At 37.5% G+C, this 22,981-nt stretch overlaps 1 protein-coding gene across 1 annotated transcript; it reads right to left on the minus strand.

Annotated features, from left to right (window-relative positions):
- Positions 1 to 21,728: 21,728 nt before the first annotated feature.
- LOC125378867 (spermidine/spermine N(1)-acetyltransferase-like protein 1) lies at positions 21,729 to 22,775 on the minus strand. The gene has a single exon (XM_048394850.1). The coding sequence runs from the start codon at positions 22,773 to 22,775 to the stop codon at positions 21,729 to 21,731; it is 1,047 nt and encodes a 348-aa protein (XP_048250807.1).
- Between the last annotated feature and the right edge of the window lie 206 nt (positions 22,776 to 22,981).

Genomic DNA, 22,981 nt, shown 5'->3' on the forward strand with positions numbered 1-22,981 from the left:
TATGGTCTTAAAACACACGAAATACATGTAGGTTAAAACCAAACATGGAGGTTATAGCCATAAAGTAGGGCTAGTAAGATATGATGCGGGCTTGCACCATTTGTTAAGAAGTCCTGGCCAGTGAAGTTTGGAAACTAAATCCTACACTGGTATTGGGTAGCAGGGGACACATAGATTGCTTGTTGAGAGGTTTGTGTAATTGTGGGTCAGAAATACAGCAACATGACCTTAAAGTGCAAATTAGGACTTTGATAAACCTACCCAACCATACAAAATATATATCAGTAATTGCCTGCCCGCTACTTCCAGACTTTTATGTTCTTAAGCTTGAGGTGAGAGATAATGACTTGGCATCGTGACACATGATACGGTCTGTCTTGTGTCTGGGTTAATGCCAACAATTGAACATTTTAAGCCAATTGTCTTGAAGATTGTCTTTACTGTCCATTGTATTTATTCTCGGAACTAGCCACTGTCACTGGTGCTGTGTTTGCTTGTAAGGTTGGACTGTATCTTGGTACACATTCAGTCTTCCGCAAAGTTATAAGGCCAGACATTTTTAATTTTACAGTTTCTGGAGTTTTTGCTAATTAGCTTAGGTTTTTGAAAGTGAAACAGGAATAATTTGTGAAGCTAAGTTATTCGCTGGTCAGTTTAGGGGGAAGACACATTTTAATTCTGTTTAAGATGCAGACTGTTTAACACCATACAGCATATGTCATACATGTACGTGTCTATACTATTGTAAGAGAAAAAATTGTTATTTTTGTATAGGGTTTGCACTGCCCAGAAACTATGTACAATGTTTTTGATTTAAAACTCATGTCAAAACTTACTTTTTGTATAATAACTTTATGGTACTAATCAATCAAAGCACTTGAAATATTAAATTGATTATTGGTTCCAGTTGGTTCAATTAAACCCCAAAATCAAACAAATGTTGCCTAAGAATGGTGCCCAAACTTCACTAGGCAGGGAGGGCTTGATAACAAAAAAATGTTGCAAGCCCTCATCATATTCACTAGCTCTACATTATGGCTAGTGCCTGCATATTTTGTCTCAATCTTAATGTATTTTGTGTGTTTCGAGGCCATTACGATGAACAGTGGTGAGGCTGCTTGACTGCTTGGTACTATATGCTTGTGAGACGTTTGTGGTGGTTCTTAGACTTTCACAAGCATCCCTAATAACACAAGTACTTGTATATCAGTCATGATCAGTGTACAACAAAAACCCAGTTTACTATTTCGTGTGGGTTTCTGATAAACTATGAAATTAAGACAATATGACAACAGACTTTGACTATAGATGACGCCTCAACTGACTTGATGATTCATAGAAATAAGTATCTATTGACCAGAGAATTTCAACCAGACAGTCAAGGAGCTTTATTGAAAGGTTACTTGCCGAATTAAAAAGTCACTGGTATTTGGCTAGCAGGCTCAGCTATTTGCAAACACTGCCCTAAATCCTGTGACCATAAATCCTGTGACCATGATTTAGTGGTCTACATTTATGTCCCTTGTGATATTCAAACTTTTAAAACTTCTAATATCAGTTTTGCCAGGTTATATGAATATGTTGTTATTAAATGATTATTTTGGGGGTATATGCATAGAAAAAAAAAAAGATTTTTTTTCATACAGTAAATTCATTCACTTATGTTTTGCCATCACCTTTCAACTATGAGTGTGTGAGTTCAGTTTAACACCTCTTTGAACAGTATTTCAAAATGAGAAACAATCCGATTAAAATGGGATTCAAACCCTTGATTATAGCTTTCTGTCATGCATAAGGGACACAACTCTGCATAGAAACAGAAAACTGTGTGTTGAAGTCATCTTGGCAGGAGAAGCAAGGTGAGGATGCATGCAATGCTCGACTATTATTAACATAGTTATTTGGGTTATTTTCACAGCAAATAATACCACAAAGATCTAGTAAACATGTTGTAAAGTTGTTCTTGTATGTCTGCGTCTGCCAAGTTGGAAAAGCATCATTGAGTTATTTCCCCTAGCTGATTCATTTGAAGCCTGATATTTTGATATATTTTCATGTAAATACAGTAAACTACATTTATAATGAACACGCTTATAACGAACTGACCGATATAACATACTGTTATTTTGGTCCTGGTGTAAAGTCTGAAAGTATACCCCCCTTCAAAGTATACCTGGGTAGATTCTTGGAGCTCCCAGAATCTATCCCCTTTTCCAGAATCTTACCCGGGGTACAATCTGGGAGCTCCCAGAATCTACTCCAGCCCTTTTTGATTTAAACATTTTTATTTCATGAATGTACTTGAAGTTTTTTTGGGGGGATGCATCTAACTGTCTTGATCTCTTCTAGGCAATTGCTGTAACAACATTGTCATCTGATTAAGTTAACATAAATGCGGAGTCAGTAAACATCAAATTAGTTTTAAAACATTCATATACCAGTCCCATCAAGCCCAAGAGTTGAAATGGCTATGCTACCCAGCATCATTCACGCTTGAGAAGCTGTCCATTGGTGCAGTGTATCTTACCAACCTCCTTGAATCCTTTAACGTTGTGATAAATGTCCAGTGACATTGAAATAATTCATGGCATCATTGGATATTGGTTTTCAGAATAAAGTTGCTCTCATATTTTATGTTAGTTTTCTCTATTTGTTATTGATAATAATATAAAAACTAAGACAATGACAATTGCTTCGTGAAATTTATTACACCCATCTTACTATATTTAGAAGAATAAGAATATAAATGGACAAATAATTAGAATCTTTTAATGATGTGATGTCTTCTCTAGTCAGAATATATTCTTGATACTGTGATACATGCCTCCCCAAACAAAGGTACTTACAGACACAAGTGCATACTTATAATTGTTTCAAAATGATTTTATATGCAATCAAAAGTAGTTAGGTCTATTCACGAAGCATATTAAAGCTTATTCAATAACATAAGTGTGAGACATTTCCTCACACAATTCTCAACACCATCTTTCGAACTTACAAATTGATGATGACTGCAATGAATTAAAGTCAATGTGATTTGTAAGATATTTATTTCTTCCTTGCATGTATAAAACAACATTTTGAATTTTGTCAGCTCACACCTGTTTTTATCCTGTATATTTGCTTATAATGAACTACAGTTATTACAAACTAAAATCAGTAGTCCTTTTTAGTTCGTTTTAACCACAGTTTACTGTAGTATGTTAAAATCATTTATCATACCTCTATGTCAGAATGATGAAATCTGATTGGTCAGTGTGGTTTTAAAAAAATGCTATGTATCCCACCTTGGAGGGAAATAAATTTCTTAGCGAGAAAATAAATCCCTTATACCCCGCCATGAGCAAGACAGGCTGCTCGTGGATTCCTGAGAGTCTGAATCAGTAATCCCTTATACCCAGCTTTCAAAGCAAAAAGCCGAACACTTTTTCCGAGTCAAAAGTCATGTGACATAGCACAAGTTAACCTCAGCTCAAACAAGCAGCTGTTTTCTATTAATTTGGAACTTGTTTAATTCTCTTACAATGTCATATTAAAACAGCTAAAGATAAATTCATAATGTACATGAAATTGAACGCATACTTTGATCAAAATTGCCCAAAATATGTTTACGATGCCCCATGTTTCTTGTAAATGATATGCATGAAAATATTAAAAGCTAATACCTGATGGTGCTAACAAATCTACCTGTGATGATTTGTGAGAGCACTTTGAGAAAACGTTTTGCACATGCTATTCCTTTTGGATCACCTTAACTTTCAGTTGATGTGTGCTTATGGCACGATACATTGAGCTTTCTGTGCAGTTGTCTGTCTGTTTGTAATCTATTTAGTGGTGACACATTGTCCTCTGCACAAGCCACAAACCAAGTGAAGTTGAGTTATATCGATTGTAGTTGGATGGTTGACCATGTTTGGCAACTTGCCTCCTGAGAGTTTCTGGGGCTTCAGTCCTACCCCATCCTGAAGTCCATGTTACATGAGGTATCTCCTAGGCAAGTTACTTTGTTCAAATAGGATGCTGCAGGGAATGGGTACCTGGTAGGAGCTGGTATATGACTGTTGAGCTGGCACCTTAGGCAGTTTCAGATGTATACTGACCAGGGAGCTGAGAATGAAAATCGAGTACGCACTGATCCATTGATCATGGTTATAATGGTGAACGTTGAGCATGGTATCTAGGATGCAAAAGGTGCAATTCAAATGGACTATTATTATATCTTCTCTGAAAACACAAGGCCTATGAAGTTACAACTGAAAAAAATGGACATCACAGCCATATTGGAAATGTCATCTTGGTCCATTACTCTTATTTTTGCATGTATTTTCTAGTGGGTGGATGATACACCGATGTATCAGTGGAACGCGATATTTCCCTTCCCGATACATGTATCGATCACAGTTGCACACTAAATAAAAAGTATCGATTCTTACCTCAAATGTATTCTTTAATAAATGTTACACGAAACACTAATTAGTTGTGAAAATGTGTAGTGAAAGAGTAAATATTTTCATCCACTGCGCCATACTTGACACTGCCAACTGTAAATCATCAGTGTGCCAGGTATTTGAATATCCTGTCTATGAAAAAGATGGGTTACGCACTGCAGATACGAGCACATACAAGTATCGTGATATGTATCGGATCGTGAGCAAGGTATCATGATACATATCAGATCACAAAGTTGGTGTATCATCCCAGCCCTACTATTTTCATGAAATTTGGTTTGTAATGAGTATATGGTATTGGGTATGTTGGACTGCATATTTTGATTTGACCCTGCTATGACCCTTCCCCTTCACCTTCAGTCTATCATATGTGAATTAGTTTCATCTCCTCTAAATCATATTGGGGGCACGGGTGGCCCAGTCTAAGGCACCAGGAAGCTCTGTGCAGATTTGCGTCCCTTGGACACGCCAGAAACCTATGATTGTGTGTTCGAATCCCGGTTCGCCCCGATTATGTTTCTAGGTTTGTCAGCACCATACTCAGGCTCGTGGGTTTCACCGAAGTGGTAAACATCTGAGACCTGCATCACTTCAAACTTTCCTCCCACATTAAGCTGACACACTGTGATATAACTGGAATACTGTTAAAAACATTAACTGTTCTATTTTGCATATGATCCCCGAATGTAGAATTCAGATAGCAAAATTTTTGCCCATTACACAGCTATTTCAGCATAGATCATAAATTAATGCACCGTTGTTTCATTGAACCTTTTGTTTCATATTTGCATATTCTTTTGTACAATATCATGATTTTAATAGTCTAATGTTGCCACTATTCCAAAACATTTCAGTGAACTACAGAACCCTGTGGCTCTATTTCTTGCCCACGTACATAGAATATTTTGTTCCTCGATATAGATAACTTACTTGACCCTAATTGATCCTTGTGTTTTCTGGCGTTATGAGGCAATAAAAGGGTGATGACACATTGTTATTTCTATATACATATAATTTCTTTGATAAAGGTTCTGTTCCTAGTCAGAACCAATTTTACAAAATGACATCTCATATTTTTTCATATATGTTAAAAACTATACTTTAGTCCAGTTTGAATATATTCCATGTTCGATTTTCTAAGACAGGTTTGAACTTTTCGTAAACTTTCTAATTAATTCACTTTTTGTCCGACCTTGTCACCTATAATGCTGAGAATACAAATTTATTACTGTGAGAGCGCCATGACAGAAAGTCAAGAAATTCTTCACAACTTAAAATGTTTTAAACATGAAAAAAATATTTCTTCATTGTGCATTGTTACTACTAATTATGATGCAGGCATGTTAGCTCACGTACGATTGGACAAACATTTTTTAACATGTGGAACATTTGACGAAAGTGCTGTATTGAATTAAAATAGTTCAGCACATTGTCACATTTTTTTTCATTTGTGACATATTTCTGTAGATTTGAACAAAGAATGAATTTGGATGGGATATGATTCTTTAAGTGTTAAAATGGTGACATGGCATATCTACAGATTTTTTATCATGCAATTAAGATTTTTGGAGCGTCACTGGTTCTAAGGAGTTATGACAACAACTGTGAAGATTGGAGAAAAATAAAACTTGGCACAATGTGTTCTGTTCCATGGGGCACACAGTCTTAGGAAATATTTGGATAATATTTTTGAGTAAATATGTGTGAATTCTTCGGTTGATTGCAGTTGTCTAGCCTTTCTGTGTCCATTCCAGTCTGTTCTATGATGATGCCTGTGTCAAGTTACATTCAAAGATTGAGTGTTGTTTTTGGCCACAATCAGCAGCCTGTCAAGATGATAATGCTTATATAACTTGGAACAAGTCTCAGCTCTATTTACATATTTAAAGAAATTTGATTGAGTTGATCATTAAGTGAGTGAGTGAGTTCAAATTTAATGTTGCATCAGCGTTATTCCAGCCATGAAGCGGCTCATTAAGTAAAAATACTAGGTTTGTTTGAAGTATTACATTTATGCTTACATTTACATTTATCCTTACATTTACACGATCCTTTACACGATCCTTTACACTTACATTTATGCTTACATTTACATTTACATTAATGCTTACATTTACATTTACATTTATGCTTACATTTACATTTATGCTTACATTTACATTTACATTTATGCTTACATTTACATTTACATTAATGCTTACATTTACATTTACGCTTACATTTACATTTACCATTATGCTTACATTTACATGAACATTTACATTTATGCTTACATTTACATTTATGCTTACATTTACATTTACGCTTACATTTACATTTACGCTTACATTTACATTTATGCTTACATTTGCATGAACATTTACATTTATGCTTACATTTACACTAACATTTATGCTTACATTTACATGAACATTTACACTTACATTTAAATTTATGCTTACATTTACACTAACATTTATGCTTACATTTACATTTATGCTTACATTTACAGTTACGGTTACTTACTTTATTTTACTTACCCAACCATACCCAATACAACTTCTGCATTGATGTGAACGTATCTCCCATGAACTGATGGATATTTTCTGCACATTTCAATGGCTCAAAATTCAAAGGCTGCCCGTATGCTAACAGCACTACAAAGAATGTCATACACTGTGGTAGTATTTTTGAAATAGGTATCTGGAGGTTCTATTTGAATATGGATAGACTCTCAGCCCTTTTCAGGTGATCTGGCACGGAGTTCCATATACAGCAGCATTATGGGAGAATGATTTGCAGCCAAGTCTTTAAAGGCGCCAGGATGGAACTGAAAATAAGAACAGAGACTCAGATCTAAGTGTCCTTGATGGGGGATGATGACTTATGAGTTGGTGTGTGCCATGTATACAACAGTAGGGTATAGCCCGGGCAATACAATACACAACAATATGTACTCATAAATAACGGGAGATGCAGTAAAACACAACGACAAAAAATGAAAATGTGGCAACAATTATTTTATATGCTTTTCTAAATATATAAATTCCATGCCGATATAATCAATAATGGCTTCTGACGAATTCAATATTTGCAAACCAAATATGTCGGTTCAAATTCTGGTTCGCCCCTGACACGCCATATGAAATACTGTTCAAAACTCACTGATTCACTTTTTAACTTGATGTCAGTGAAAACGTTATTTGTAGTATTAAACAAGCAAATTGCCCATCTTAATCTGCAGGGGCGGTGGGGTAGCCTAGCGGTTAAAGCATTTACTCATCACGCCGAAGGCCTGGGTTCAATTTCCCACATGGCCAAAATGTGTGAAGCCCATTTCTGGTGTCCCTCACCATGATATTGCTGGAATATTGCTAAAAGCAGCGTAAAACCTCCCTCCCTCCCTCCTCACTCCACTCCCTCCACTCACTCCACTCACTCACTCACTCACTTTACCAGGAATGGGTTTTGCCAATGAATTTTTTATGATAAAACATTGGTGAGACGAATGACCAAATATTATTAACCTTATTTTCAATGACATAACATTTACATAAAGATTATTATAAGAGCATGTGTGTCATATTGATTTACGATTCTTGTATTTCCAGAGCGAGAATGAATTCTTACACAAGTTTCGTTAAATCAGTATGACACACATGTGAGTAATAATTTCTGTATTACCCATTATTTTTTAATCCTTTTGAGCTCCCCTTTAGAAAAATGCAGTGATCACTACCGCTGTCCTAGAAAACCACAATTTGTTATGTGACATCAACAATCTTCAGCTTTGACGGCGTTTCTGGTGTGACGTCATTCCGAACTTACGTCCCAATAAGATTCGAATGACGTCAACATAGCCATCCGGATGACGGAAACAATACACTGGTGCGCAAGGAGTGATATTTGCACAAGAACACATGCGATTTTAATGAATTGGTCATTTCTCACCCGATGGGTAATAAAACACTTTCTGAAGAACAGTTATATTTTTTCCCTGCTTGAATGTTACAATCTACTTTGTGTTTTTAAATGTGAACTAAACATGAGTATTAATCAACACCATGAACATGGGTTATTTGTTGAGACCTGAAGCCTGGGAGAGTGCTCCAAGCATACCTCCCACTTTCATGGCGGAGGATCCGACGCCTAATCCCAACGAGATCCCCCCCCAGTGCAGGGATTATCGTCTCTTCAACTGCATGTGTGGGGATGTAGGACTATTGTTATTAGCTCAAGCTAAATGAATCCAGATTCCTCCCACACATGTGCATCAAATGTCAAAATAAAAGGAAACATTAGATGAATAGAATTTAACCCTTCTTAAAATGTTGAAATACTTGTATTTACAAAGTTTACACTCTAAGGTTAGGTATCATTACTCATTTTTCAAATTACATAACTTTGTTATTTTACACAAGCATCTAAGCCAGCAAATATGACTTCTAAGGTGTTAATTTTTGTGAAGAAAGTCTTGAAATAGCACACCAGTGAGTAGCAATTCATTCAACTAAAATAAGATCAGAAGCTATATTACTTCTTGGAGTAATAAAATGGGAAATAATTTATTTCATTGAAAATAGATAATTCAGAGAAATAGATAATTTAAAAAAATCAGTCACAGGCCAGAAATCATCCAATAATAATAAGAAATACTGTATTTGTGACAATGACTGCCCTTGTTACGTAAAGATTGGGAAAGGGGGGGTCCCCATTTTGATGTAATAAGCGCCCTGGGCTTGAGACAAAAGGGTGTTGTTCTTTTAATCCATACACACTTTTCTTTTCAGAGATTGAGAGGTAAAGAAAAAATTCAAACGTTGAAACTAAAACTTTTCTTAGAGTAACTAGGCTATTTCATACCCCTTCTACCTGTCTTTGGTTTATCCTCTCATTTACTGAAACACAGAAATTGTTTCAGTGAGACTTGTGAGAAAGACCTTTATCAGATGATAATCAAGAATTTTTGCCCATTCCTTGAGCAAAAATGAACTTAAAATGTTAAGTCATTAGTGGGATAAGAAAAACAATATTGCAGATTTGTAATTAAACTTCTTTGGCATGAAAGGGACCACTTGTTTGTAAATAAGAATGAGAAGAATATGAACAGAGCTATGGCCCTTGTATTGGTCTTCTGTAAAGGAGTTACATCAGAGATCTCTGCAATGGATACTGGGTATTCATCAATGCAGTGAGGGATGCCTGGGTCACTGGTCTTAATTTGTTGTGCAGAGTTGTGTTCCTTAGCCATGCCAAGATCTGCTGATTGTGTTTGAAACCAGCATTCATCCTGACATGATCTTTGGTTTGGCTACACCATACCTCTTCTCATGGGACTGCATCCATGGTGTAGTGGATAGAGTGTCTGCCTGTCTGATTGTTAGTTTGACCTCCTGGCTGTATCATACCAAATGACATTAAAATTTGTTGTTGCCCTGCCTGGCACTCGGCAGTATGGGCATAAAGGAAGGACTGGTTGACTCGGAGTTTGAGAAATATGTCTGAGGGGGATGGGGAGATCCAATGCTACACGCTAAAGTTCAGCATGTGGGGTAGTGGGCTAGTACTGGGTGCAAGTCTGGACTGGCATGCCAGCACCCACACTCCACTACTGAGGATGGTCAGCATATATTATTACAAACAAAAAGAAACCTGTTTGGTTGATTTCATTTAAACAGCATTGCTTCACACAAGGTTAAACTGAATTGCATAACACAGCAACGTTTCACACTAAAGGTCAAATGGAATAGTCTTCATCCAAATATCTCCTAAATGTCCTTTGTGCACATGTCCCTGCCACACAGAACTGTCTGACTTTATTTCAGTTTGTGATGTGGGACACGGGTGGCCCAGTCGTCTAAGGCGCCGCGATTCGCTGTGCAGAGTTGCGTCCCTTGGGCACGCCAGAAACCTATGATTGTGGGTTCAAATCCCGATGCGCCCCAATTATGTTTCTAGGTTTTTCAGCACCATACCCGTGCTCGTGGGTTTCACCGAAGTGGTAAACGTCTTTGACCTGCATCACTTTGGGCTTTCCTCCCACATTAAGCTGACACGCCGTGATATAACTGGAATAATGTTAAAAGCGGCGTTAAACCCAACTCACTCACTCACTCGGTTTGTGATGCAGATCTGAGGAGTTGAAATCCACAAGTTCAGACCTCAAATAATGAAAGCATCCACAAAACAGAAACTACCATTTGGTTCTAAACATCTCTACACAACAATGCATCAACATTCTACTTGGAAAGAAGCAGTAGATAATAACCTATGTTTCCACAATGAACAATCCCTTTGGCAAAACAAACCTTACTTACACTCACACACAATGTATCCATTCTGCTTGTGTATCCTCTTTCACAGCTAGACCGTGGCATGACGTTACGTAATAGAACCAAAAACTAAAAGCATGTTTTCCACATGCACAAATGGTGTGTTTGGGTGATCCGTTCCTGTAGTTAGGATGTCATTTATCTTAAAACTTACACCTGATGAAAGAGCATATGATGTCTCACAAACACACACACAAACACTCGCATGCACGTACACCCACACAGACACATACCTACACACAGACACAGATACAGATAGAAACACACATGCATGCATACACGTGCACCCACACATAGACACAGACACACATGAATGCATACACATACATACACCCATGTGCACCCACACACAGACACAGACAGACATGCATGCACGTTGATTTATGATGCAAACATGTACCCACTCCAACCATTTTGGAGATTCCAGGCTAGAATGGTCCCCAGCACCTAATAGTTGAAAGTAACGACAAAGTGGATCGGATGGCCAGACTGATTTGTTTGATTCTGTGTCATCGTACCCAAACCTCTTTGATTTTTTTACATAATATCAATCACTGGTTTGTCTGGTCCAGACTCGATTAATTACAGGCAGACAAAATACAATCACATTAAAGTTAGATCTTTGTCCTCGCTACCGCTGAACAAAATTATGACATTCCATTACGGATCACCTCTACACCTTTAATCCGACAAATCAGAGTGTCATTTACCAGATTGGGGAAGTGACAGTCTGAACATGTTTTCTAATCATGCAAACATCGAAAAGGTCAATACAGGGTTTTCCGAATGACAGTAACAGGCTGTATGACCGATTTCATCAAAATCATCGTCTATATCTCTCTTTAGGGGGATAAACATTTGAAACGGAAACATGCTTTCCGATTGGGTAATATCGAGTTCTTGTTTTTGTTTTTCATTTCATTGATCGGTCAAAGTTCGTAAAGGGTCGATCTGACGTGACCTGAAATGGGATGTCCTTGGATCTTGTGTTGCAGAAGCGAGCACTGCGATCTCATTTTAATGAGATTGGCCATAATAGAGCTGGAATACTGCTGAGTCAGGTGTTTAAACAATCACTTGCCCAAGAAGCAGTATTCTGTCAAATTGCAAAGATTTCTTCACAATCTGAAGGAAGGTGTTTATTACAAGAACAGAGCTGTCAGTGATGCAGAAGCAGGGGCATATGGAGATGACGTCCCCGATATCTACGTGCGTTCCTACGTTAATAGCTGCTTCCATTGTCAGATTCCACGAATGTGCTGTGGTATTTGCACACTCTATTAATAAATGGTTTTCACAGTCCTCATCCTGCAAGTACCAGCTTCATATTCCCAAGGAATAGATTCTATCTAGACCTGAACAAAATGGGTGATAAAACAATATTGCCATGTATGATACAGTTTCCGAGCACGACCAAGAGGCAGACCAATACTCAGTCACACAACATGACAGTATTCAACAAACAACTTTTTTATGTGAAGGTTAATTGTATTTGTAAATGCTACTTTTATATTCTACTTATTTTGTATAAGTTTTCTGAGGAAATTATTGATAATAAAGCATATGAAAAATGAGAATGAGAACTGAAAGTTTAAGGGATCATATAAAGCGGTGACATGCCTGTGTTTTGGCCGCTACCTTCCATCAATCTATTGTGAACTTTTACAGTTTTGACGTTTCCTCTAAAATGATGAGCCTTTAGAAGCTGAAACTTTGTATGGATGATCCCAGCAATGGTATAAAACTATCAAATTATTTCGATCTGATTGTGCAGTGGATGTAATACGCAGCCTGTACATACGTGGTATGAGGAATAACACATGCCTTTTGATAAAATATTGGAAATGTTTGTCCATTTCTCAAACATTTGTGCATGTATTGTTAGGAAATATGCATTCTGTGTTTAGCATCAAAATGTCTGTTACATGTTTTTCTATAATCTAAATTATCTGAAATTGCAACTATTCCCTAAACATAAGGTGAGTCAGAAAAAGAGCCTTATAGGTCTAATGTTGCTAAAATGTTTTCAAATCATCTGTTATAGAAAGAAAATTAAACATCTGTTCCTTTACTTTTCAGTATTACAATTTGTGTTAAATTTGTTTACACACAATTTAGGATAAAACATTTTCTTTTTCAAAAAGATATTTCTGACATTATGTTCTCCCAAATAATGACAAATTGTAGCTTCAACATCTTACTTGATTATAAGTCCTTGAAGTCCTCAGATTTTAAACAAATGTGAATATATTTCTTGATTTACCTCTGAAATACGAAGTACTTTTGACTTGGAATTACAAATAATATCTTCACAAAGCCTTTTCTCCTTCTTTGGGTTTAGTAATAGGGGCAGGCCTTTATTGCTCAGCCTTTGTAACAATGTAATAAACAAAGAGTAGTTACTGGTTTAAACGTGTCTGGACTGGGGTTTAAACTTGTCTGGACCGGGGTTTAAACTTGTCTGGACTGAGGTTTAAACTTGTCTGGACCAGGGTTTAAACTTGTCTGGACCATGGTTTAAACTTTTCAGGACCAGGGTTTAAACGTGTCTGGACCAGGGTTTAATGAAGTGTATTTCTGTTAAAGGAAAAATAAAGTGAAAATGAGTATTGTTATTGATTAGTTATGAGGAAAGTAGCACAGATTAGGCCACTGTTTCTCTGCACGTGGAAGAATGTCCTAATAAATGGTTGTCCGTTTGACAAGGGGCAAAACTAGTCTTGCACCTGTCGGAAAATATATGTTGCAGTGACTCGATTGTTATTATCATTGACCTGTGTGATGAAGACAAGATATGCCGAGCAGAACATGCGTTAATGATATCTTAGAACCCTGTGTGTTGCAAATGCATATTTTCTGCAACCAATTTTAAATGGAATGCTCGCGAATATGCACTTGCAAGTGTCAATAGCAATGATTAGAGAGGTTTTAATTGCGGAGGTTGCACACCAAACTGTTTCTGTGGAGCCGTTTTTATAGTGGACCAAAATAATGAGGTTATATTATGTGTTTAATATGGTGATTATCTTTGGAAATAGATAGCTTGGTTCAGTGTTAATTGTGGTGTCTGTTTAGACATCTTGTGAAACATCTTCCTAATTATTCATCGGCCACACAGGTGGAAGCTTGTGTAGAAAAAGAAGTTTGATGGAGAAGCGTTTAGTATTGCTTGTTCTATTTATGTTCTGTGTTTCCTAGCATATCATTGGTGATAATCCTGCAATGTATTTTTAAAATAGGCATAAAAAAGTATTCTCATTTTAGATAATTTATCACACAGATATTTGAAATTTTTTTTTACGGACAGGTAATATCAATGACACACATGATTTCATTTATATTTAGATAAGATAAAATTCTGTCATTGTTTAATTGATCAACACATCTTACTCTTGTAGACAGTCACATCCTCACATCCAACAGCCTTTTATTGTTTATTCATATCCTCACACCAGTGTGAAAATTCAGAAAAATGAAAAATACGGACCAAATAATAATTGTTTTAAAACAAGGTGCCATGAGACTGTGACTGTCCAAAATCCTAATTTCCAAGATAAAGCCCAGACAGGAACAAAACAGAAGCATATATTGACCGGTGTATGTGCAGGTCATGTGAGCCTTATCCTCTACATAAACCACAAGATCATTACCTACTCCTTGTGTGCCATTCTAAAGCAAACAAGTCATTCTCCAGCTCCAGGCTCCATTTAAATAAGTCAGTGATCAAAGCAAGTCTAGGTCGGCCTGATGAAGAAATATTCAGCCCTGAAGAGGCCTTTGTTATACAATTATTATAAGTACATGTCATTGCAGATCATCTAGTGGAATTGTTCCAAGAAACTAACACGCAAGCCTCTGCCTGTTCCCTCCTCCAGACACCCTCCTCCTTCTGTTGAGATGAATGGATGCTCCTTCTCTCCCTCATTTGATAAAGATACTAATCAGTTTGTGTACCAAGACACAGAAAATACTTAGTTTTACTGTTCAATTATTTGAGTCAAAGTCATTAAAAAATCACAAGTTTAAAGCATCTTCTGGAAATCTATTTCAAAGCCTATTAGCACGAGAATTTAATGAGTGTTTTCAGCAATATATTCTCTGTCGAGCTGAGAAGCATGTTTTGGAGGTAACAGATTTACCAAATTACCTACTTCATCCAGACAGGGTGAACACGGGTCTTTAAGAGCCAAATCTTTAAAATGTCAGAATGGAATACATCCGGAAATGCATTGATGTAGATTATACAGAAGGGACTTGGAGTTAAATTGAAATTCAGACATGATTGAGGCAAAATTAATCTCTTTTCAAGATACACCCTTCAGACATACGAATCAGCCTCAAATATCGTGCAAAAACAGCTTGGAAAACATAAATTTAAGCTGAGGTTTACAGTTGACTGGATATTAATTAGCACAGAGCCAAGATGATGTGTTTCACTGAAGAGTTGAGGAAACTCAGGGGTTCGAGTTCCACTGATTTCACCAACGTTGAATTTAACGACAGGTGAAAATTAACACGAGAAGGTGTTAGGATAGTAGTACTGCCGTTGCAGCATTCGTCAAATGGGGGCTTGAAATAACTCGTTGACAAGTCGATGTATTTGGTGGCGCAATAGGTTTGGTGTTATCGCTTAGCAAGCCACGAGTCAAAGATGTGGAACTGCTTGCCAGCTCAACTTTCCAGTCTTGAAAATTCTTTTTTTGATTTATTTGGGACAAGATTGTTCGTGGCTGGCATGGCAACATGCAAGCAGGGGCGCAATAGCCTCAGTTGTTGAAAGCATAAATCATGGTATTTGAATAGAAAAATTTACTTCACTGACAAATTTTTCAGCAGAAAAGCAATCCTTGTATTGGTGGTCTGTGTCATGCAGGAGTTTACATATTACTTAGATGAGGTTAGCGTAGAAATAGAAGAACATCATGTTATTCTTTGCAAGTTTGTTCCCATACACAGGCTAATTTGTTGATGATTATTGTGGGCGGGGGCACTTGTTTTGAAACTTCAGTAAATTTTGACAGATTTTAACATCCTGAATAAGGTGTAATTATTGTCAAGTGTTTTAGGGATTCTCGGTGAATATTTGGGGTGTAATTGACAACAATTCTAATCACAAAATGGTATGTTACAAATGGCATGACTAAGTTGTAACTGAAGGATTTTTTGTAGAATTATCAAGAACCTAAACCTTGCAGTTGGTTTACCGTGGCAGTTGTCAGAGTTGTATGTGGTGGTGGTGGTAGCTGTTGCAGTGTTGTCAAGGATGCAGAAGTAGACATAGTAGCAGCAACATCAGCATTGAAGCTGTATAACAGCTGTAGTGGTAGTGGTAGTAGTAGTATAGTAGTAGTAGTAGTAGTGGAGGTGGTGGTGGCAATGGTGGTGGTAGTAGTAGCACTTAGCTGTTATACTGTTAGTAATAGTAGTAGAAGTAGTAGTAGTAGCAGTAGTAGTAGTGGTAGTGGTAGTAGTAGTAGTAGTAGTAGTAGTAGTAGTAGTAGTAGTAGTAGTAGTAGTAGTAGTAGTATCTGCAGTGATGGTGACAGTATGGTAGGAATAGTAGCAGTTGTAGCTGCAGTGATGGTGACAGTATGGTAGAAAAAGTAGCAGTTGTAGCTGCAGTGATGGTCACAGTATGGTATTAGTAGTAGTAAATGCAGTGATGGTGGTAGTATGGTAGTAGTAGTAGTTGTAGCAGTATTTGTAGCTGCAGTGATGGAGGTAGTAGTAGTAGTAGTAGTAGTAGTAGTAGTAGTGGTAGTAGTAGTAGCAGCAACAGCTGTCACAGTACTTATGGAGGTGTAGAAGCATGACTCCGGTAGGCCAGATCCTTCAGACAATTACCAATGGTCACATGACATTTTGATCCAGGTACACAAGTTTCAATATGTCCGTCCGTGAGACTTCATGACCCCTTTTACATATAACAGGACAGTTTAATTACCAGTATTTAACAAGAATGTTTTCCTTTAAATCATTTTAAGGTTTCTGTTGTCCACTGTGAGATGCACAGTCCCAGCTAACTTTCACAGCCATTGTTCTCTGTATGAAAGGCGATGTTTCTTGTGTGTATTGCATAAGATATGGCCCTTGTACCTTACTGTATCATGTAGATGTGTATCATGATACAATACTATGTCCCTGTATTGTCACAAAGTCTGTAGGGAGTACCAAAGTGAGTGAGTGAGCTGGGTTTAACGCCGCATTTAACATTTTTCCAGTTAAAATCACGGTGTGTCAGCTTAATGTGTGAGGAAAGCCTGAAGTGATGCAGGTCTCAGACGTCTATCACTTTGGCGAAACCCATGAGCACGGGTATGGTGCTGACAAACCTAGAAACATAATCGGGGCGAACTGGGATTCGAACCCACAATCAAAGGTTTCTGGCGTGCCCAACGGACGCAACTCTGCACAGCGAATCGTGGCGCCTAGACGACTGGGCCCCCCGTGCCCCCAGGGACTACCTGAAATGGTTGCTAATAGTTGGTGATGTATGAGATCAGCTGAAGTTAATTTCTCTTTTCCTACAGTTGTGTTGAAGTGTATCATTTCAAGTCAACACCCAGATATGACGATGATGTCAGAACATGTTTTACTAAAATAAGTATTTGATGTAAAATGTATAGGAAGCCACACCTCTGTTTGATGCCATCTCTTGTTGCAATTGGGAAAGTAAGTTAGCAGAAAATACCACCATTGGTATTACTTTTATCTGCAATGATCCCTCCCAATCTAACTTCCATCTGCAATGACCCCTCCCTATCAACCAGACTCCCATATCTTGATGCTATCAAAACGTCTTCACTTCATGATCGCAGACATCTTTCGTCTCAACAGCTGCTTGAAGATAATAAAATCTGCAAATTATCCGAGAATGATTTCAAGGCGTCATATCATGACCATTTGTCTGAACAATTCTGAATGTTCATTCGTATTCCCTGAAACTTTGTTGGGTGCTTTGCAATGAGCCAGGATTCTCACCAGCATGATTGAATCCCTTTTTTAAAAAGCTTAAGGTTACATAAGTCAGAGCTTGGCCTGGTTATTGAACATTGTCTTATTCTATCTCCATATGTTGAAGCCTGAGTGAAAAAATACGAAAAAGTAATAATGCTGATTTTTTGATTGTATTAACAGAAAAATGCCAGGTTCTTATGAGGCATATTATGACATAGATCATTTCACAAGGGTATTTATTATGTCGTGTGCCATATGCAGTCTGTCTTGGCTTAAAATCTTGAGTGTTTTTTAACAAATCGACCGGCCACCCAAATTATCATGGAGCGATATCACTGACAGATGACATATTTCAGGTCTCCATGTGAGATGTTGACAGGTGCGTTTTCATGCTTTGTTACATATGAAGCAATACATTTGGGCTGTTAGGACCCCAGGGAAAACACTTGCCCATAAATGATTATTAATATCTACAAATCCTGTGTTTATGAAGGGCCAATTCTGAAGGACTTGTGTGTGACCTCGGATTATCCTGTGTAGTTTCTAAGCGAACGGTTCAGTGTTCCGCTAGGGCTGAAATGGCATGTGACCCATTGGTGTATGCAATGTAGCATGCAAGATGGGTTTTGCATTAACAGGGATTATCCTGACAGCCTCCAGCTCCTCAACAGGATGCACTTATAGAAGAAAACTTTAAGTGTTCTTCACACTGCGCAGCGTGGTGCATTTTCCTTGCTGACTTTCTTGCACACGGAGCAATGATTGTGCATGTAAGCTGCACCATGTGTTGACCAACGCTCAGTGTCATTATTCAACAATTGTTTTTTTTCTTGTTCCCATTAATATAGAGAAAGAATTCAAATACAGAAAAATACAATTTAAACAATTATAACATTTAAATATGTATGCAATTGTTTCTGTATACAATAACAGTTCATTGAATATATTTCTGTAAAATGTAAATTAAAATCAATCAAAGATAGATAAGTGAGAATTTTGTTACTTACAAAAATAATATTTACAATTATTTACACAGGTCTGTAAAACATAAAAATAAATGTTTGAATACATGTCTATGTTAGTAGAGCTGTCATATAGCTGGAATATTGCTGAGTGGGGAGTTTAACAACAAACAAATAAAAACTTGTAGAATTATTGTATATGTTTCTTTGTTTGTAAAATGAGGTGAATTAATACCAACCAATTACAGATAAGTTGGTATTTTGTAAAAAAGAACAATATTTCAAATTATTTTGACAGAAGATCTGTAAAACCAAAAAACCTGCTTGAAATATTTCTGTTTGTAAAATAATTATACATTTTTCCATGTTTGTAAAATGTAGTAATTAATACCAACCAATAACAGATAAGTCAGATTTTTTTTAATAAAAAATAATATTTCAAATTTTTTTAAAGATCTGTGAAACAATTTTGTTTTAATATGTTTCTTTAAGATCTCTAAAACATAAAACTTATTTGAATATATTTCTGTTTGTAAAATGATTGCATACATTACTCTGTTTTTAAAATGAGAAATTAAACCAACCAATGACAGATAAGTCAGAAGTTTGTTAATAATAAAAAAATATTCCAAATTATTTTGACAGGAAATTTGTTAAGCATAAAAAAATGTGTTCCATATTCTCCAGGTAATGTTGTGACAAATGCATAGAAACCAGTCCCGAATCAATTTGCAAGCATGGCCAGTCCTGCTGCTGCACATTCCATGTTCAATGCAATATAATATAGTTATCCATCCGTCATGAAGTGGGAGGGGGATATAGGAATGGGTGTCATCCTTCCGTCCGTTTATTTGTTCATCCATCACCATCATGTTTTGTTTCCGGAAGATAACTTGGAAACTGTAAAATAATTTATTACAAAACTTTGCATATGTATCAAACACATGCTGAACTGGAGTGTTGGTATTTCTAAAAAAGTATTTTTGATGTTTCCATGGCAACAAACTGGACTTGACTGAAAAACGTGTAGCATTTGTTTCAGGAGCATAACTTTGACACCGAGTTTGATACCTTACGTCACAATAAGATTCGAAGGGTGTCAACAATTCTGTCTGGAGCATGTAAAATATACACTGTTGCTTGTGAAGTGATATTTGCCCTTGTGCACAGACAATTTTCATGAACTTGGTTATTTCTACGTCTTTGGGTAATAAACGCAAGTATTGTCTCTTTGATGGTGTAGCAATACACATTTTCCTGTGTATGGAGATGTCATACAATACTATTTGGGTCAGTAAATATTTAAACTGCTTTCTATATGTTCTAAAACTAACTGTGTCATGTCTGTGGTAGGAACGTTACACTTGATACCGACTGCACTTGGGTCGGTAATCAACACTTCAGAATGAATTATCAGTTTAAACATGTTGTGGATAAATATTTACATACTTTATCCTTAGAATCCTTTTAAAATTTAGGGCAGTTGTGTTAAAAGACATTTTGAAAATTAACCCTTTCTCTTTTCATTTTCTACGTTATACACAAATATTTGTATTGATATAATTAAAATTATTGCCACCGCTAATTCAGTTCCTTAGACATTTGTCTCATTGGTCCAAGCGAGATTAATTTTATTTTAGAAGTTTCAGCATAATTTCCCACTTGGAAGTGATGAGAAATGTTCATTTTATGTCCGGGCATGCTGCCATGTTCTCTTAAAGCATAGTCACCTGAAGAGGATACATAGTACTTTATCTAATGGTGGCAGAGGGTTGGTCTATTGGTGAAGGCGCCTGCTCATTGCGCTAAAAATCCAGGTTCAATGCCCTACATGGGAACAATGTGTGAAACAAATTCTTGATGTCTCTCATGACACATCTGGAATATTGTTCACTTAAAGAGGGACTGAATGGTGCCAGTTCTAGACATTTCAATACTATAGTAATACCATGTGTGAAACTGGGACAGTTTTTTTATGTAATGGAGGTAGTCATCAATTGTTAAATTGACAGCTTGCATGGATAGTGTAATATATATATTATTAATTAATGCTTTAACATACATTTTCGATTGTTTATTGCATGAAATACACATGATGTAACACATTTTTAGAACAATCACCTTGAAAATATTGGTGGCTGGTACATAAATGGCGATAAATGGAGAATCTCACCAGAGTGCCTTTTGATATCAAATATATCTCCACGGGTCGATAAAAGTTTAAAACTCAGAGGCTTGCCGAGGAGTTTTAAACTTTTATCAACAAGTGTTGATGTATTTGATGTCAAAAGACACAAGGGTGAGATTCTATTTATCGTCCAACATCATTCTTCCAACTTTTTCAGTTTGTAGACAGTAAACAAGCAGTGTCTTAAGTGTAAAAAGTACCGCTAACAGCTTCAGTAGTGGAGCCACTAGTGATGTCATTTGATTGTGACATCATGGTAAACAATGACGTCACAATGGTCTACAAAACATTTCATTGCAGCGATATATACAATGTAGATATTACTTGACCTCACCCAAGCGATATCTCCTGTGGGAGCCAGTTTTGGATGATACATATTCAATACGCAAGTACTGATACACTGGACATACAAAGTAAAAATGGTAGATATATCTTCTACTGCCTGTTTATTGCATAATTTACAAACTCCATGTTGTTTAATATTGGTGTGTTTATTCCCTGTTCAATGTTAAGAGTATGCAATGAACATTTCTTTCGAGAGATGTTTTTTTTTTACATACGTCATGAAGTAGTAGTGGTGCTTTTTAGGGACGTGACTCAAACCTGCATGGCTGGCAAACAAGCCTGAGCAAACCTCCCTTTAATGGTCTTTAACTCACTCCTATCAAGTCTAATGTTGTTTGCTGTTGTGATCCTGCAAAAGATTTGTACTATATCATTATGACAAATATAAATTTATATTTCAAAAGGAATTGTTCCAATTTATTAACCTTTTATGAAAATGCATCATTGATTAGTGTATCGCATCTCCACCGTGTCACCTGGTTGGTTGTGTGCTGGCTCAAGTATACAGACCACAGTGTCACCTGGTTGGTTGTGTCATTGTGTCCTGGCTCAAGTATATAGACCACAGTGTCACCTGGCTGGTTGTGTGCTGGCTCAAGTATACAGACCACAGTGTCACCTGGTTGGTTGTGTCCTGGCTCAAGTATACAGACCACAGTGTCACCTGGTTGGTTGTGTCCTGGCTCACGTATACAGACCACAGTGTCACCTGGTTGGTTGTGTCCTGGCTCAAGTATACAGACCACAGTGTCACCTGGTTGGTTGTGTCCTGGCTCAAGTATACAGACCACAGTGTCACCTGGTTGGTTGTGTCCTGGCTCAAGTATACAGACCACAGTGTCACCTGGTTGGTTGTGTCCTGGCTCAAGTATATAGACCACAGTGTCACCTGGCTGGTTGTGTCCTGGCTCAAGTATACAGACCACAGTGTCACCTGGTTGGTTGTGTGCTGGCTCAAGTATACAGACCACAGTGTCACCTTGCTGGTTGTGTCCTGGCTCAAGTATACAGACCACAGTGTCACCTGGCTGGTTGTGTCCTGGCTCAAGTATACAGACCACAGTGTCACTTGGTTGGTTGTGTCATAGTGTCCTGGCTCAAGTATACAGACAACAGTGTCACCTGGTTGGTTGTGTCCTGGCTCAAGTATACAGACCACAGTGTCACCTGGTTGGTTGTGTCCTGGCTCAAGTATACAGACCATAGTGTCACCTGGTTGGTTGTTTGCTGGCTCAAGTATACAGACCACAGTGTCACCTTGCTGGTTGTGTCCTGGCTCAAGTATATAGACCATAGTGTCACCTGGTTGGTTGTGTCCTGGCTCAAGTATACAGACCACAGTGTCACCTGGTTGGTTGTGTGCTGGCTCAAGTATACAGACCACAGTGTCACCTTGCTGGTTGTGTCCTGGCTCAAGTATACAGACCACAGTGTCACCTGGCTGGTTGTGTCCTGGCTCAAGTATACAGACCACAGTGTCACCTGGTTGGTTGTGTCCTGGCTCAAGTATACAGACCACAGTGTCACCTGGTTGGTTGTGTCCTGGCTCAAGTATACAGACCATAGTGTCACCTGGTTGGTTGTGTCCTGGCTCAAGTATACAGACCACAGTGTCACCTGGTTGGTTGTGTGCTGGCTCAAGTATACAGACCACAGTGTCACCTTGCTGGTTGTGTCCTGGCTCAAGTATACAGACCACAGTGTCACCTGGCTGGTTGTGTCCTGGCTCAAGTATACAGACCACAGTGTCACTTGGTTGGTTGTGTCATA

The sequence above is a fragment of the Haliotis rufescens genome, unplaced genomic scaffold, assembly GCF_023055435.1.
Source record: "Haliotis rufescens isolate VD_foot unplaced genomic scaffold, xgHalRufe1.0.p SCAF_13, whole genome shotgun sequence".
Lineage (NCBI taxonomy): Eukaryota > Metazoa > Mollusca > Gastropoda > Lepetellida > Haliotidae > Haliotis > Haliotis rufescens.

Bases quoted from the DNA above. Each gene is read 5' to 3' on its own strand.
- LOC125378867 (XM_048394850.1), bottom strand. From the start codon at position 22,775: ATGGTCTGTATACTTGAGCCAGGACACAACCAACCAGGTGACACTGTG.